The sequence below is a fragment of the Cinclus cinclus genome, chromosome 33 (assembly GCF_963662255.1).
Source record: "Cinclus cinclus chromosome 33, bCinCin1.1, whole genome shotgun sequence".
Taxonomy (NCBI): Eukaryota; Metazoa; Chordata; class Aves; order Passeriformes; family Cinclidae; genus Cinclus; species Cinclus cinclus.
In genome coordinates, this window is record NC_085078.1 from 1,549,210 (window position 1) to 1,567,169 (window position 17,960).

Consider the following 17,960-nt stretch of genomic DNA (forward strand, 5'->3'; position numbering starts at 1 on the left):
TGTACATCCCTGAAACACAGCATAAGAGTCAGTGTAGATGCAAACAAGAGAGGTATTGTGTACCTCACACTGGAAAACACTCCAGGCAGCCATCAGTTCCCCAACGTGAGCACTGCCTTCTCCCTCAGTAATGATTCATTCATCAGAAGTGTGGAGGGCTACTGCTCTGTGTTTCCACACCTTTCCCTCTGGTTTGGCAGAAGCATCAGTGAACCAAGAATTTGCTGATTGTTCAGAGGAGAAAGGAGGGGCTACTTTAATTGCCGAGGCAGCTTTGTCTTGGCTGCTCCCCAAGCTCTCAGTTTCTTGTATAGCCCAATGTTTTATAGCAACTTCTGTTATTGAGAAGATGTTACAATAATGTTCAATCTGGGCATACCACTTCCTAGCTGAGGATCTATGGGCCACCGCGTCAGGCAGGGGAGCCCCAGTAGTGACCACTACGATCACTTTGAAAGGACCTCTTAATGTAATTGGTCGTTGCCCTACAATTTTCTCCACTTCTATGAGAGCTAAGCTAACCGCAAACAGTCATTTAACCCAGATAGCGTATCTTTATTCAGCATCTTGAAAGCCACGGAACTACAAACAAATAACAGGCCTTGTAGGACCATCAGGGCCTTGTTGCCATATGTGAACTGACAACCCCGAGATGGGGAATCCCCACTCTACCTGGAAAGGGTCTGTGGGGTGAACAGGGCCCAGGGCTTGATGAGCTGTTGCTTCAAAAATCAGCACTTGCAGTGCTTCCTCCTGAGAAAGAGTCCAATCCCATTTCACCCCTTCCCTCAGCAAGTCATAAAGAGGCCTGGCAATTATTGAAAAGTCTGGAATGTGCTTTCTCCAGAACACTAATAATGTCCACATTTTATGGCTGTTGGCAGGACAACGCGAAGGTGAACCTGGTGTCTGCTGAGAAGGGGTTGTATAGGGAGAAAAGGGAATGGGGCCCAGAGTGGGTGGAACCATTTTTGGTACATTGCTCTGCTTCTTTCAGTGGGTCCAGAAGTTCTAAAGTTTTAGTGTGTTCCTCTCTTAGAGCACTTTCTAACAACTGTTTCTCATTTTGCAACAAAGAGCACTCATGTTTTCAACAAAGATACTTGTTCCTTTCTTCATTTAGTTGTTCTGGCAAAATTTGAACTCATTTTTGTAGAGAATTTATAATTGTAGTCTCCTCATTTGTTTGCTTGAAGTGATTTTCTAGAGCTGCCCTAAGACAGGCTCCCAAAACAGAACAGAGTACAGTTTTATTTTTGTACAGTTTGAATTTTGACTCCCTTTGCAGAGAACATATTCCATCAATCACATTTTCTAAATTATACCAATTATTTGGTGCCCACTCTTCTCCTCCCTGAGAGGGTCTGGCACTATATATAGCTAATAGAGCAAAAAATGCAGCTTTATTTGTTGCACTGCAATTTTCACTCATTTTATGAAGGGGCAAGTAAAAACCACTGCAGGGAGGTATATCACTTAAGTTACACACACACACACACACACACACACACACACACACACACACACACACAACTTTTCTCTGTGTTCCCTTTCACTTCCCTGTGTGGGTGAAGAGACCGAAGCTGCTTGGGAGGCACTAGCTTCAGTACAAATCTCTGGTTGTCTCTTTGCTACACCAAGCAGTCAAAAAAACCACAATAAAAACCAACAAAACAGTCCTGTCTTCCACACCAAGAGATCCTAGAGTGAAATTCTACAGACAGAGCCCTCAAACAAGTGTGGGGGTGCTCTCCACCTAGGCCTGTGCAGTTTGCAGGAAATCTGAACTTGCCCCCCTTGCTTTCTGGACAAGACCACTCCTTTTGAGGTGACCAGCTAGGTGCGGCTGGAGCAAGATGTCCTTCCCCTATTACAGACTACACACAACCTTGCAGCCCTTCTGTCTGTCATAATCCAGTCCGTGATGCCAATTTAATGTCACGATCCGCCAATCCAGGCGGGGATCGTGATGCTTTGTTTTGATCTTGAGGTGCAAGACACAGAGCAGGGGGACAGCAGTATGCTTCAATATAGCACTTTATTTGATGCTAACAATTCAGTTGTGCGACAGAGGGGAGAGTTTAAGGAAACAAAAGGGGAAAAGAGGGGAAGGGAAATAGCTACCAAGGGATGGGACGGAGTCCTCGTGGTCTTTGGCCAATAGACGTGTCTTCCTTACGTGGGGAGATCTCAAGAGGCTTCTCCAAAGAGTCACCGTTTTACAGTCTTTTCTCAAAGTGAGCGATGTCTGGCCAAGAGGTGGGGAGATTTATGGACCGTTGTGTGCTCACAGAAGCAGGTGCCAATCTGGCTGGGCTAGTGTGGCCTCGAAGAGCAGTGCACCATGACGGCACAGCACAGCACAGCTGCAAACAGTTATTTGGTAAACCTCTACCTCGGCCAGGCCAGAACTGTTCAAAGGCAACCAGGCCAGAAAACTCCTGTCTGGACCGAGTGGGGTTCACCAGGGTCTTCTTGTGATGGTCGTGAGGCAAATGAGGGAAACTTCGGACCGTCTCTTCCAGATGACAGGAGATGAATTCCCAGAAGTGGCTGTAACGGCCATCTATGGGGTTGGGAGCATTTTGGAGTCTGGGGATGCTTTTGGGGTGAGCCAAATGGGTGCTGCGGGGGCACTTAGAGATCCTGGGAGGTCTGGGGGACACATACGTGACATGTGGTGGGTGGACACTGGGGTTCTGTGAAGCCCAGGGCATGACGGGCGTTGTTGTCCCAGCTCCAACGGGGCTCAACTGGGCCGTGGGGCATGACGGGAGCCACAGGCAAAAACAGAAAAGATGGCGCAGACACCAGGCACCGCCCCCAAAGTGCCAAGACCCAGCACTGATTGGTTGTGTGCAGTGATGGGCGGGAGTCTTGGCAAATGGGAGGCACCAGAGGCAGGAGCCCACTCCATCCCCAGTACAGCCCCGTACAAACCCAGTGCCCCTCCAGGTCATCCCAGTACACCCCAGTCCCACCCAATACACCTGGCTTAGTTCCCAGTCCATTCCAGTTCCTCCCCGTATTATCCACAGTAGGCGTCAGTGTCCCCCAGCCATCCCCACAGTGCGCCCTGTGTCCCTAGTTTGTCCCAGTACTTCCAAGTATCAATCCCAGTATGTCCCAGTAGTTTTCAGTGCAACCCCACAGTCCATCCCAGTCCACCCAGATTCCCCCTCAGCATTCCCCATGTTCCCACGTTGACCCACTCCTCCCCAGTATCACTCCCAGTATGTCCCAGCGTTTCCCACAGTGCTCCCAGTGTTCCCCAGTATGTCCCAGTTCTCCCAAATGTTTCCAAGGAAACCTGAACTTCTCACGGTTGCCGTGGCACACAAACCCAGCCGTGGGATCAGTGCAGTGTCCATGGCCCTGTACAGCCCCTGGCAGTGGCCCAGTGCAGGATGCGATGATGATCCACCCGCAGAGCTGGCCCAGGGCAGCTCTGCAGTGCTTTTGGTGGCACCTTGGGCAGGCACACTCCTGAGGACTATGTCTGTTTGCAGTGGAGAAAATTAGGAGTTTTAGATTGTTTAAAAAAATTAAAAAGGGAAAACATCTCTTTGCCTGAGCGCAGCCAGTTCTCCAAGCAAAGCAGGTTCCAGATGAGGGAGGACAGACGGGATGGGGCTGGGCAAAGTGGAGCAAGGTTGTCCACACTGGGTCAGACCTCAAGGCACAGCTTCTCTGAGCAGGCCAGACCTGCCGAGGAGAGACCCTGGATCAATATCAACCACACAATGCTCTAATCACCTCTGCTCTAAAATCAGCAGTAATAAAATCCACCCTTTAAAACTCCAATGGATATTTCTCCATAACTGCAGCAGAAAACCTTCCTCATGGACTGCACCAGACCAGAGGGAAATCAAGGCAGAGCCGTGGTTTGTCAGGACTTGCTTGATCCCCGTGAGCCCCGTGGTGCATTTGGTGCTGAGTCCTTGAACCTCAGGGCCTAGGAGGAGATTGCACAAACCCTTCGAGGAGTCCAATTCAGAAGAACCTTTCAGCTGCTGCCCATGCCTGTGCCTTGGGCTGGCCCAGACTCCTTCTGGGGGATGTGTTGCATCTCAGCCCTGCTCTGGGAGAGAAATTCCTTCTCCTTGTTTCCAGTCTGGGCCTCCACAGCTGCCCTTGGTATTAATTGTTTCTTTCTCTGGATATTCTCTGTCAAAAGAGCCATCATCTCTGAAACTGCCCATCAATCCCTCCCAGGGCTCTCCTCTGCTGTCCTCAGTCTCCAGCCCACTGAGCACAGAACTCCTTTCTCCACTCCTTTGACCACTATCAAATGGTCATGTGCTTGAGGCCATGGGCACCTGGACAAGAAGGACAGTTCTTTTCCATAGAAAGGAACGTAGGGAGCTCCAGTGTTTCAAAGGCAGGGAAGAGTCGGCCCTCAGGAAGCCAAGGTAACCTACATAGTCCTGGCAGCTTTTGTCTGGGAGCTATCCTTGTATATATCCAGAATTTCAGAGGCAGTATCCCAATCTTGGCCGTCAAGGACTGTGCGTGAACGATGTTTTATTCTCCATGGAAAGAAAAGGCTCAGGGGCTGCCCCCGGGGTGGGCGGGGCTTGGCACAGGGCTGAGAAGGCAACGGAAAAACGGAAAAACGGCCATGGGGACAAACGGCCCCAGGGCTTCAGTTGCAGTTGCAGCAGCAGCAGCAGCAGCGGCAGCAGCAGCAGCAGCAGCGAATCAAGCGACTTTGTCGACCCTCTGGATCTCCTCTCCCTCTCCCGCAGTCCCACAGCCTCTCTCAGTCTCCGTTTCCCGGTGTCTCCCTCCTCTCCCAGTCTCCCTCTCCCCGTTCCGAGCCGGCTCATGCCCCCAGCCCGCCCTCGGCCCCGGGCGGGGCTTCCCCGTCCCCGTCCCCGTCCCCGGCCGTCCTGCCGCGGTCTCTCCTCCGCCCGGCTCTGGCTGTACTGGCAGTGGCGCTGCTGGGCGGGGATCAGTGCCTGGTGCGGCATCGCCTCCCTTTGGCTCCGCCTGCCCCGGCCCCGCCTGCCCCGGCCCCGGCGCCGGCCCCGGCCCCGCCTGCCCCGGCCCCGGCCCCGGCCCCGCCTGCCCCGGCCCCGGCCCCGGCCCCGCCTGCCCCGGCCGCAACGTGGGCTCCGACCTCGGCCTCAACGCGGGGTCCGGCCCCCACCCCGGGCCCGGCCGCAGCCCCAGCCCCAACGTGGATCCCGGTCCCGGTCCCGGTCCCGGTCCCGGTCCCGGCGCCGGCTGCTCCCGGAGCCCGCAGAGCGCACACAGGGCGCGGCCGCTCCCGCCGCCTCCGTTGGGGCTTCCCCGGCCCGAGCTCCGCCGCTCGGCAGCGCGGCCGCTGGCCCCGAGCCGCCGCTGTCGCGTTCCAAAGAGCGAACGCCAGGGGCTGCCCGGCCCGGGACGGCTGAGGGGCGCTCGGGGCCCGTGTCTGGCCCCGGGCCGAGCGCTGACAGCCGCGTCTCGCCGGCAGGGAAGGTGGAGCACGGCATTAAGGAGCGCTACCAGCTCGGTTCGCTGCTGGGGCGCGGCGGCTTCGGCAGCGTCTGGGCGGCGACGCGGCTCTCGGACGGCGCCCCGGTGAGTGGAGGGGCCGGCGGCGGGCGGAGGAGGAGGGGAAGAGCAGGAGGAGGAGGAGGAGGATGTGGCTCGGCAGGGCGGGCGGCGAGCTAAGCCCTCTGCTCCCCTTGGCTTGCAGGTGGCCATCAAAAGGGTGCCACGGAACCGCGTCCGACACTGGGGTGAGCTGGTGAGTGAGCGGGGGTCAGCGGGAGAAGCCGGGGCGTGCTGGGTGGGCATGAGCCGAGGCCCAGCAGGGTGGACAGCGCGTGTGGGGCCAGCAGAGCATCCCGGGCTGGGTGAGGGCTTCCCGAGCCCTGGCACGGCATCAGCCCCGCTGACGGCATCGTGGTCCTCCTGCAGCCCGACGGCACCAGCGCACCAATGGAGATCGTGCTCCTGGACAAGGTGTCCACTGGCTTCCCTGGTGTTGTCCAGCTGCTGGAGTGGCTTGAGCTCCCCAGCGAGATCCTGATGGTGCTGGAGCGCCCGGAGCGGTGTCAGGACCTCCGTCATTTCATTCGGGCACGGGGGTTCCTGTCCGAGGAGGTGGCGCGGCAGCTGTTCCGCCAGGTGCTGGAGGCCGTGCAGCACTGCACCAGCTGCGGAGTCCTGCACAGGGATGTCAAACCGGAGAACATCCTCGTTGACCTGGCCAGCGGGCAGGCAAAACTGATTGATTTTGGCTGTGGCACCTACCTGCAGGACACAGCCTACACTCACTTTGCAGGTGAGCCCACACAGCGCCGTCTTCCCGCTCCCAGCATCTCCTGGCCCAACAGCTCAGGGCCCAGCCTGGCTGTGGGAGCGTGGACTCTCCTTTTTGCTGCCAGTCATGGCACTGAGTCTTCAGCTGAGTTGCTTTCCACTGGGGGCGGCTGGGGGGACAGCTTCCAGCCCTGCTGGCAGCCTTTGCCAGCCGCTGTGCCCAGGACTGGGGCTGGGGCAGCCAGCCTGACAAAAACACCCATGGGTGGGGGTAGTAGGGGAGCAGGGGAGGGGCAGAACCTGCGCACCCGCTTTTTTGGTGTGCAGGTGAGAAAGGGCTTGCACTACTGTGCTCACCTTGTTTGCCTTGGCCTCATAATTGTTTTTTGGGGCAATGCAGGCAGGGAGGATGGAGACATGGATTTCCCCACCACTGAGTGGGTTTTTCCTTGTCATGCTCAGGCCTTGCTAGGGCTTCTGCTGCCCTCTTGCAGCACCAGTGGCTTCTTTTCCAAGCCCAAGTTTGTACACACGTCCCAGGTGCTGGCCAGAGGCAAGGGGTCACACCATGTGCCATTGGTGCAGCCCTAGCATGGCCAAGGATTCTGGGGCCAGGCTCTGGGAGCAGCAGCATTCCCCTGATGAACTCCATCTCTGTCCCATAGGAACACGGTCCTACAGCCCCCCGGAATGGACCCGCTTTGGCTGGTACTATGGCAAGCCAGCTACCATCTGGTCCCTGGGCATCCTGCTGCACCAGATGGTCTGTGGGAAGCACCCTTTCAGGAGGGGCCGGAACATCAGCTGGAACCATCAGCTCTCACTGCCACAACGGCTCTCTCAAGGTGAATCCTCATCTCTGGGCACGGGGGGAATGGGAGGCAGTGCTGGGAGACAGCAGTGGGCTCGTGAGCATCCCGCTCTGGCAGCTGCTGAGCACGTGGCACAGGTCCTGCTCTCCTGCTCTCCTCCAAAACAAAGAACTGATGGGAGGCTTTAGGCCCAGCTCTGAGCACACGCAGCATGGCTTGGGCATGGGAATAATGGGGCAAAGCAGACTGCAGCCTCCTCCAAGTGACCGGTGGTTTCTGCTTTCTCTCTCCAGACTGCCAAGATCTGATCAAAAGGTGTTTATCCATGCTCGACATAGAAAGGCCCTCATTAGAAGACCTGCTTTGTGACCCTTGGATGCAGCAAATTCACCTGACGTAGAAGAAGGGAGAGAGCCACAGGCGCACTTTGATGCAGGGCTCTGGTAAGTTCCAGCTCCACACAGGCCTTGGCAATCAGAAGCAAAGAAGCCCAGACTGTTTTGTCCTGCCTGTGCCACTGCACCCAGGTCATCAGATGGGAACACCCAGCCCTTGGGCTGGAGCTGAGCTGCTCTCTGCCCAGCACTGGTGGCCACCATCTGAGCTGGTTTGGCTTGTCCTGGTTCACTGACAGCTGGGGCCCTGGGCAGAACACTGAGAGCCTGGTCTCCCCCCCAGGGAAGGAGAAGGAGGCCCTGGAGAAGCTGTAGCAGGTGGGGCTGCTGCTGCTGGGGACAGCGAGGATGACATCAAGGATGACAACCTCTTCCTCCACCTGGCCACTGGCAAGCTGAAGATGACAGACTTGGATTCTGGCACCTTCTTCAAAGCCAGGCTCCACACAGCAAATTTACAGATGAGTCCAGACCCAGGGGGATGCTCCCAGATTTGGGCATTGCACAGCCTGCCCAGGAAACAAAGGTTCCCCCTTTGCTGGGGAGGATAAAATTGATTCTTCTGTCGTCTGCCAAGCTGCCTTTTGGCAGGACTGGGGGATGGGCTGGGGTGGGTACGAAATGGGAGTTGGCTCCTGGCCCTGCCAACAGCCCCCAGCACCCACCGTGCCCCAGCTGGGGCTGGGGCAGCCAGCTTGACACAAACAAAGCCCCGTGGTGGGAGCAGAGGTGGGGCTCCAGAATTGTGCTTGGCTGCTTTGCTTTGCAGGCAAGGAAGGGCTTGGGCTGCTCCACTGCCCTTGCTTGCTTTGGGATCACCATAACTTTTGCGGCAGCGCAGGGGGAAAGGGAGAAAGCACGGGCTGCTCCCAGCCATGGGTTGGGCCTTCCTCAAGCCCTTGATAGAGATAAGATTTTTTACCATTTCTCTTTTCCCCCCCTTTGCACTGTAACCTATTTTCATTAATTTGTTGTTTGTTTCTCTAAAGGAAGTGTTCCAGGTGGGGTCCAGTGTGGATCAGGAGGTGCTTGGGACCAGCTGCGGTGTGGACGGGCCGTGCGCTTGGAGAAGGCTGAGGACATCGTTTGGGACCAGCTTTTCTGCCCGCAGCGATGGCATGAGGTGAGTCCCCATCTTCTTTGCATGGTGGGATAAGAGCTTTTGGGAAATGGCAGCAAACACCGGAGCATCCTGCTGTGGCAGCTGCTGAGGAGGAGGATGTGCCATGGCTGGCTGCAGGCTGGGCACATGTCCTGCCCTCCTGCTCTGCTGCCCAATGAGGGGCAGCAATGATGGGCAGCTTTGGGCACTGCTCTGGGCATGGCCAGCGTGGCCTGGGCACCGTGGGAGCTGGGACAAGGGTGAGCCTTCAGGAGCCTTCAGCTGACGGGCAATTTCTGGTTTCTCTCCTTGCAGCCGGGCCCTGTGGATGCTGAGGCTGCTCTGGGCTCTGCCAGGGCTCTGCTGCAGCTCAGCACCGGGCCCGAATCAGCCAAAGGAGAAATGGTGTGACCTGCAGCAGAGACTTGCTTGAGCATTTTGGCAACGCAGCTCAAGTTTGCAGAGTGTACACCTCCAAGGGAAAACAAAGTAAACCTGTTCAATACCTTCTGAAATGAAATCCATCTGGAACGACCCCAAATGACATTTTCAGCTTGCACAAGCTGTAGCTCAGCCCTCCTCTGAACAGTTCTCTCCCCCACCTGCCTTTTACTTCACAACTGCTCCCTCCTTTCCCCCACTGAGTTCCCAGCCCATCACAGTGTCCATCACGTTGTTGCCTTCCTTGATGCCCCTCACCACGAGGAACACTGATCCCCAGGCTTAGGATCTCATGCTGTCACTGGCTGAAGAGCAGCAATGTCTCAGAGGTCCAGTGAGATTTTAGTGTCATTCAGAGCTGCTCTCCAGCCCTCAGTTCTCCTCACTGCTGAGTTCCCACTCCCTTTTCCTCGTCCTTCCAGCAGGATGAACTCTGTGAATCCCCCTGAGCTTCCCCACTCTTCCCAGCCCACCCATGCACCTCAGTTAGGCTGAAGCTGAAGCTTCTTTGTCTCCTCTGGCACAGCAGTGCAGTCCCCTGTGCAGGGAGCCCCAGCCCCAGAGCACAGCACACAGCAGTGCAGTGCTGGGCTGGACCAGCTCCCCTCCACCCCTGCCTTGGCTGTCTGTGGCAACTGAATGCTCCCTGTTTGGAGCTGTCATTGCAGGACGGCCCCAGGGCAGAGCCCAGCCGGGCTCCCACTGCATCCCCTGAAGCTTGGGGCAGACACTGGGCCCTGGGCTGAGGTTCGTGGGCAGCACCCAGAGCTGTGGCTTGCAGTCAGTGTTTGCAAGCCTTGTGTTCTCATCTCCTGCAGCCTGTGGGGAAAACAACCTGTGCTGCCAGGCCAGCACTGCCCCTCTGGGCAGGGACAAGGCTGAAGGGCTTTCCCATTTCAGAGCAGCCAGCATTGAGCCTTGGCAGGGCCTGGCACGGCTGGAGCCAGGTTTGTCTCCCGTCCAGGACTCACTGCTCACCCACCCCCACTGTGCTCACTTACCCATGGACAGAAGGGTCTGTCTATGCCAGGGGCTCTGGGATGTCTCTGTACCCATGGACTGAAGGGTCTCTCTGTGCCAGGGTTTCCATGATGTCTTTGTACCCACGGGTGTAGAATGAACACAGAGACTGAAAAGTGTCAGTCACGTTGCTTTCACACTCCTTCTTTTCTGTACAAGACACATCCATGTACTCCACCATGTATGGCTATATTAAAAGGGTTGGAAAGGATAGAGATTTCCCACCGAGCTCTAACTTTGGCATAACTCACCTTGGAAGCCAGTGGCCGGGGGATTTTTTTCACAACTCTGTGAGTAGGTGTCCAGGAGCTGAAGGGAGCAGCATTTAGAAGCAATTTCATGCCGGATTTCTATGCAGGAAGTGGAGTTGACAACCATCTGCATCTCTGCAGCTGTGCTGGGACTCTCTTCCCTCCACCTCTGCTCACAGGCACTGCCCCTGCAGGGACAGAAAAGGGTGAGGAAGACCTGTCTTGGTCACACAGGGCAGAGCAGGACGCTTTATTGTACCTCAATGCACAGTGATCATGCCTCTTTACTGTCTGCTTAACACAAACACAGTACCTGCTGATGTAGCAATACTGTGACTAAAGGCATCCCTCTATGGAAAATATTATCAAAAGTTAAGAAAAGTAGAACACACCAAATAGAGTAACAAAAAAGACACTTGGCACAAAGCAGTCTGGGCAGTCTGTAATGAGTTCCATTCTTAAGTTTATACAGACAACAAATAGGCGCTTTATTAATAGTTTCTGGAAAGCACAGAGTTGTTATATTCCTCAGGGCATCCTCAAGCTCAGGCTGTAGAGAAGGGGGGGGACAGTTTTGGAGGCACCACCAAGTAGAGAACCGACAGTGCCAGACCCAGGGATGGGCACCAGGGTGGCACAGGTGACCTTTAGGTTTTGCAGGGCCCAGGCACAGAGCCAGGGCTGAGGTCACACTCTGAGGGCTGAGGCAGAGCCCCAGCCAGAAATCCCCCCCTGACCCAGCAGCTCTGCAGTGGTGGCCACCAGGCCAGCTTGCCAAGGGAGGCTTGTGGCCATGCCCTGCAGGGAGCTGCTGCTGCCAAGGTGCCTTTGGCGTCTCGGGCTCTCCCTGGCACAGGTCCCACCACGGCACTCTGCTCTCGTGCCCAAGCACAAAAAATTCTGTTTAAACAGAAATATGATTAAGAAAATGTTCTTCTTCCACATCCAGACCACGCTCCTGAGGAGCCTCCAACCTTTGCTCAGCCTGGCCACACACTCACCCACTGAAATTGCCCACAGCTGGGCTTCACTCCGTTTCCAAAACACCAAACATCTTGGGGGAGAGCTGAGAGGAATCATGTAAATGTGGGGGACCTCATCGTGGAGCTACCAGTCCCCAGCCTGACTTGCTTGGCTTTAGGATTGGTCTTTTTGTGTCACTGGGTGCAGGGAACGCACAGGGGCAGCAGAGGACAGCCAGACCCTTCCTTGTCCACTGGACATGTGAAAATCCTTATCCCCACTCCTGTCTCTGCAGGCACTGCTGACCTAGTCATCCACAGAGGCAGTCAGGCATTTCTGTCACACAACACCCACCAGCTTTTCAGCCATACAGGGCTGGGGACTAAAAGGACTTATTAGAGATGCACTGAGGGCTGCTGGGCTGGAGTGGGAGGCAGGAGAAAAGAAGAGGGTCCGTGAGAAGACCTACGGGGAGCAATGGGGTGCAGGAGCTGCTGTGCTCCTGCCCAGAAGCACTGGGGTCCTGGCCAAGAGGCACAGCTGGGGCAGGGGCTGCATTCTAGGTCATCCAGGGTGGTCCTGGGGTGACAGGGATCAGAAGGCAACAGGGGCCCTGGAGAAAAGGGTTCCCTGGGAAAATTCCATGGGGCAGGGGTGTTGTCTAGGGTATCAGTAGGGGTGCACTGGGCTGTGCTAGGACAGACTGGGATTGCCTGGAGTATGGTGACCATGTGCAGATAGGGTCTGAAGCCGGCAGAATTCATGATGCCCACAAGCAGGGTTTTCAAGATCTCAGCATTCTCTTAATCTGTCTCCAGAAGCACCAGGAGACCTTGCAGGTCCCTGGGATGTCCCTAGTGCCAGCAAGGGACGAGAGGACCAAAACTGCCCCGCAATTCCTAGAGAGGATGCCCTCCAATCCCCACACCCCACTCACCTCCCAGAGATCATTTTCCATCCCTTGCAGAAGTGCCTGGAAAGGGTAACAAAGGTTTGATGTGGACTGGGCCTTGTGGGACTGTGGGGAACACAGGTGCAGGGATCAGGGTGGAGGGGGAGACAATGGGATGGGAATTGAGGGCCTCCAAGGATGATCAAAGACACTGAAGTGGGGTGACCTGAAGAGCCCAAAGGACTGGGCTGAGGGTAGGGAAGGGGCCCTGTTGGATGCTGGGGAGAGGAAAGGAATTCCAAAGGAATTCCACTGTAGGGACACAGGATTGCAAGGAAGTGGCTTGATGGAGACAGAAAAAACAGCATGGATGAGGGGAAAACCAACAGGACTGGAAGATGGTTTGGGAGTAGGCAAGGAGTCCAGGAATGGCATCAGGAGAGCCCTGCGTGGCCAGGGAGAAAGGCAAAGCAGTGAGGGGGAAAAGGGAGGAAATGGAATTGGGAATGATCAGTGGGAGGGCATTAGAGCAATACAACAAAGAGGAAAACGTGGTGAGGAGATGTCTGAGAGGGCCAAAAGGATGGGATGGGAGGCTACAGGGCAAGATCATGATATCAGGCCTCACCTTGGCCTGTAGTGAGGGACACAACAGGATAGAGAAGAGCAGGGTCACACTGAGCACCGTCACCTTCATCTTCCTCTTGCACTTGGCAGCGCTCCCTGAGGCTGCACCAGGGCAGGAGCACCTTCATCCCTGCCGGGGCTCCTCCCTGCCCCCTCCCCAACAGCCCCCAGGCTAAAGCCTAGCTTGGTACTGACCCCAGCACTGGCTGGGAGCCCAGCACTGGCACAGACTCCATCCCACCTGCTGCACAGATCCAGCCCCTCCCCTGGCATCTCTCCAACTTCCTGCATGGGGCAATGGCCCTGCAAGGGCCTGAGTGCCTCTGGGGGCCAAAGGGTTGGGAATGGAGCCAATGGCAAGCGTATCCCTACTCCAACACAATCCATCCTTCAACAGTGCCCCAGAGCCAGGTCCCTGCATCTCCCAGTGCTCCTCCCCTCCTGGAGATTTCCCTGCAGGACACTCTAGAGCTGACCCCAGCCCCAAATATGGCATGTGGGAGGGGAGAACATGGGGTCATGGGCAATAGGATCAGCCACATAGCTGGGATCTTCAGGCAATGGGGAATGGTGATCACCTGCAGATAAGGCTGAGGCTTCAGGGATTGCTCAGTTGTAGCACTTCCCACGTCCACAGCATCCCATTTCCCAACCCTGCAGGCTCCAAACTGGTGCAGTCTCCAGCTCCAGAGCAGAGTCCAGAGGGGAATATCTCCCACCCTGCCCCTCACTCTGTCACACCTGCAGCCCCTTTGCCCTCTCAGAGCACCTGGTCCCTCTCTGCACAGCTGCCCCACACACCGAGTCCCAGGGACCCCATCCTCAACAGGGCTCCAACACCACCACTGGCCCAGGCTGGGAGCTGACCACCACTCCCCAAGGGCCCCGTCCCCACAGAGGGTCTCTGCAATGCCCTGGCCAGTGGAACACCAGGACAGTATAAATCCAGACACACACATACACGCGCACACACGGCTATAGGTTTGTCTGAAGGGTTTTGTTGATTATTCAAGAGAAATGTCGCTGGGCTCAAGAGAAAACAGGGGAGTCATTCAGGGATGATCATCTCCTGATGCCTCCGGAGCAGGCTGGACATGGATGTCACCAACTCTTGCAATCCTAAAGCACGGACACCAGAGGGTGACACAGGACACAACATGACAAGAGATGGACCCTGTCCTCACCCCTCTCCCTGGAAGCACTGCTGACCTACCCATGGAAAGCAAGAGCCAGGCGCTTCTGCCTCAAGGGACCCACCAGCTTTTCAGCACAGGGAGCTGGGGACAGAAACGACTTATTAGAGACACACTGGAGGCACTGGGCTGAACTGAGAAAAAAAGGGGAAAGTGAGGGGATCCTGGGGGAAGGGGCCTGTGGGAGCAATGGGGTGCAGGAGCTGCTGCTCTCCTGCTCAGAAGCAGTGGGGTCCTGGCCAAGAGGCACAGCTGGGGCAGGGGCTGCATGCTGGGTCATCCAGGGGATGCTGGGGTGACAGGGATGGGAAGGCAACGGGGAGTCCTGGTCAAGGGGGTTTCCTAGCAAAACTCAAAAGGTGCAGGGGTGTTGTCTGGGGTGTCAGTAGGGGTGCACCGGGCTGTGCTTCCAGCACAGGGATGACCTAGAGTACGGTGGCCATGCAAGGGGAGGGTCTGACACTGGCAGAACTCGTGGTACTCACCAGCGGCGTCTTCAGGATCACAACATTGTCTAAATCCATCTGCAGAGAGATCAGGAGACCTCACTTGTCACTGGGATGCCCTCGGTACCAGCAAGAGATGGGGGGACTAAACTGTCCCCCAGCTCCCTGAGGGGATGCCCTCCAATCCCACCCCCCACTCACCTCCTGGAGATCATTTTCAGTTCCTTGCAGGAGTGTCTGGGAAAGGAGGACAAACCATGGTTCTGGACTGGAACATGTGGGGCTGTGGGACAACAAGGGTGCAGGGACCAAAGGGGGGTTGCGTGGGGGGCAGGCAAAGGGATTGGAATTCAGGGCCTCCAAGGAGGTTGTGGTGAGGCAGCAGGGACCCAAAGGCACCGAGCTGGAGTGAACTGGGGAGGCCAAGGGACTGGGCTGGGGATATGGAAGGGGCCCTGTTTGGGATGCAGGGGAGAAGAAAGGAATTCCAGTGTAGGGACATGGGAGTGAAACAGAGGGGATTGGAGTGGGCAGAAGAAGTAGGACAGATGAGGAGAAGACGAGACTGGGACAGGGTTTGTGAGTGGCAGGTGAATTCACAAATGATGCCAGGAGACACCACTGCAGTGGCCAGAGAGAAAAGCAAAGGATTGAAGTGAAAAAAGGAAAGGAACTGGGAATGATCAGTGCGAGGCCATTCATAGACCCTGGGTGGGATAAAGAGGAGATCCCAGGGCGATTTTGCAAGAAACCAAAGATGGGAAGCTACAAAGGACAGCATGTGGGGACACCATGACATCGGGGCCTCACCTTGGCCTGTGTCAGGGGGCACAGCAGGATGGAGAAGAGCAGGGCCACACTGAGCACACACTGAGCCACCTTCATCTTCCTCTAGCACTGGCAGCACGGGTGGAGGATGCACCAAGTGAGGAGCACATTTATCCCTCACAGGACTCCTCCCTGTGCCCTCCCTGACAAGACCCAAGGCCAAAGCCTGGCTTGGCACAGCCCCCAGTCCTGGCAACAAGCCCAGCCCTGGCACAGAGTACATCCCACCTGCAATATGGATCCAGCCCCCTTTCCCAGCATCTCTCCAGCTTCCTGTATGGGGCAGCCGCCCCTGGAAGGGCCCAGGTACCTGGGGGAAGGGAGCTGGAGACAGGTGAATCCCCACTCCAACACCATCCATCTTCCACCAGACCCCCAGAGCGCTGGGGGATTGGGATCACCTGAAGATGAGGCTGAGGCTTGGAGAATTACACAGGTGTGGCACATCCCACATCCGTACCACCCCATTTTCCAGCGCTGCAGGTCCCAGCTGGTCCAGTCTCCAGCCCCAGAGCACATTCCAGAGGGGAATATCTCCTGTCCTGACCCTCAGCCTGTCACACTTGTGGCCACTGTGCCATCCCAGAGTACCTGGCTCCCACTCTGCACAGCTGCTCTACATGGGGCTTGCCAGGAACCCCATCCCCAACAAGGTTCTCACTCCAGCACTGTCCCTGTCTGGGACTTGCCCACACCTCCCCAAGGCCCTTGTCCCCCCACAGTGTCTCTGCAATGCCCTGGCCCTGGGCCCAGCTCAGTGCTCACCCCGAGCAGGATGTGCCCATCCTGAGGGTTATCGGGGAGTGGGTGTTTGTCCCCAGGCAGCCACTGGGATCAAACTGGGCAAGCAGGTTTCAGCATTTTTAAACCAAAAGCATCATGGTCCCACTCTTCATTTTCCACTGGGAGCTTTGCTAACAGAGGCTTCTAGGAGATGTTTGAGCCCATTCCAGGCAGAGCCTCCTACTCCAGGAGGAACTGCGTTTCCTGTGCCATGGCCAGAGCACATCCTGCTGCAGGAAAAGCCTCGAGCCAACCCCAACACAGGAAAGGGCTCGGGCACAAGAGCAGAGTGCCGGGGTGGGACCTGTGCCAGGGAGAGCCCGAGACGCCAAAGGCACCTTGGCAGCAGCAGCTCCCTGCAGGGCATGGCCACAAGCCTCCCTTGGCAAGCTGGCCTGGTGGCCACACTGGAGAGCTGCTGGGTCAGGGGGGGATTTCTGGCTGGGGATCTGCCTCAGCCCACAGAGTGTGACCTCAGCCCTGGCTCTGGCACAGCCCCTGTGCCTGGGCCCTGCAAAACCTAAAGGTCACCTGTGCCACCCTGGTGCCCATCCCTGGGTCTGGCACTGTTGGTTCTCTACTTGGTGGTGCCTCCAAAACTGTCCCCCCCCTTCTCTACAGCCTGAGCTTGAGGATGCCCTGAGAAATATAACAACTCTGTGCTTTCCAGAAACTATTAATAAAGTGCCTGTTTGTTGTCTGTATAAACTTAAGAATGGAACTCATTACAGACTGCCCAGACTGCTTTGTGCCATGTGTCTTTTTTGTTACTCTATTTGGTGTGTTCTACTATTCATTTCTTATCTTTTGATAATATTTTCCATAGAGGGATGCCTTTAGTCACAGTATTGCTACATCAGCAGGTACTGTGCTTGTGTTAAGCAGAAAGTAAAGAGGCATGATCACTGTGCATTGAGGTACAATAAAGCGTCCTGCTCTGCCCTGTGTGACCAAGACAGGTCTTCCTCACCCTTTTCTGTCCCTGCAGGGGCAGTGCCTGTGAGCAGAGGTGGAGGGAAGAGAGTCCCAGCACAGCTGCAGAGATGCAGATGGTTGTCAACTCCACTTCCTGCATAGAAATCCGGCATGAAATTGCTTCTAAATGCTGCTCCCTTCAGCTCCTGGACACCTACTCACAGAGTTGTGAAAAAAATCCCCCGGCCACTGGCTTCCAAGGTGAGTTATGCCAAAGTTAGAGCTCGGTGGGAAATCTCTATCCTTTCCAACCCTTTTAATATAGCCATACATGGTGGAGTACATGGATGTGTCTTGTACAGAAAAGAAGGAGTGTGAAAGCAACATGACTGACACTTTTCAGTCTCTGTGTTCATTCTACACCCGTGGGTACAAAGACATCATGGAAACCCTGGCACAGAGAGACCCTTCAGTCCATGGGTACAGAGACATCCCAGAACCCCTGGCATAGACAGACCCTTCTGTCCATGGGTAAGTGAGCACAGTGGGGGTGGGTGAGCAGTGAGTCCTGGACGGGAGACAAACCTGGCTCCAGCCCTGCCAGGCCCTGCCAAGGCTCAATGCTGGCTGCTCTGAAATGGGAAAGCCCTTCAGCCTTGTCCCTGCCCAGAGGGGCAGTGCTGGCCTGGCAGCACAGGTTGTTTTCCCCACAGGCTGCAGGAGATGAGAACACAAGGCTTGCAAACACTGACTGCAAGCCACAGCTCTGGGTGCTCCCCACGAACCTCAGCCCAGGGCCCAGTGTCTGCCCCAAGCTTCAGGGGATGCAGTGGGAGCCCGGCTGGGCTCTGCCCTGGGGCCGTCCTGCAATGACAGCTCCAAACAGGGAGCATTCAGTTGCCACAGACAGCCAAGGCAGGGGTGGAGGGGAGCTGGTCCAGCCCAGCACTGCTGTGTGCTGTGCTCTGGGGCTGGGGCTCCCTGCACAGGGGACTGCACTGCTGTGCCAGAGGAGACAAAGAAGCTTCAGCTTCAGC

General features: G+C 56.2%; 1 protein-coding gene across 1 annotated transcript; it reads left to right on the forward strand.

The window, feature by feature from the left end:
* The first annotated feature begins 2,715 nt into the window (after positions 1-2,715).
* LOC134055574 (serine/threonine-protein kinase pim-1-like) lies at positions 2,716-8,975 on the forward strand. The gene is made up of 9 exons (XM_062511979.1): positions 2,716-2,783; positions 4,800-5,063; positions 5,226-5,568; positions 5,687-5,737; positions 5,911-6,277; positions 6,921-7,100; positions 7,361-7,458; positions 8,452-8,585; positions 8,921-8,975. Exons 1-9 carry the CDS (start codon positions 2,716-2,718, stop codon positions 8,973-8,975), a joined length of 1,560 nt encoding a protein of 519 aa, XP_062367963.1.
* The last annotated feature ends 8,985 nt before the right edge of the window (positions 8,976-17,960 follow it).

Bases quoted from the DNA above. Each gene is read 5' to 3' on its own strand.
- LOC134055574 (XM_062511979.1), top strand. From the start codon at position 2,716: ATGACGGGCGTTGTTGTCCCAGCTCCAACGGGGCTCAACTGGGCCGTG. The intron at 5,738-5,910 runs GTGAGTGAGCGG...GTCCTCCTGCAG, and splicing joins TCCGACACTGGGGTGAGCTG to CCCGACGGCACCAGCGCACC. The intron at 6,278-6,920 runs GTGAGCCCACAC...TCTGTCCCATAG, and splicing joins AGCCTACACTCACTTTGCAG to GAACACGGTCCTACAGCCCC.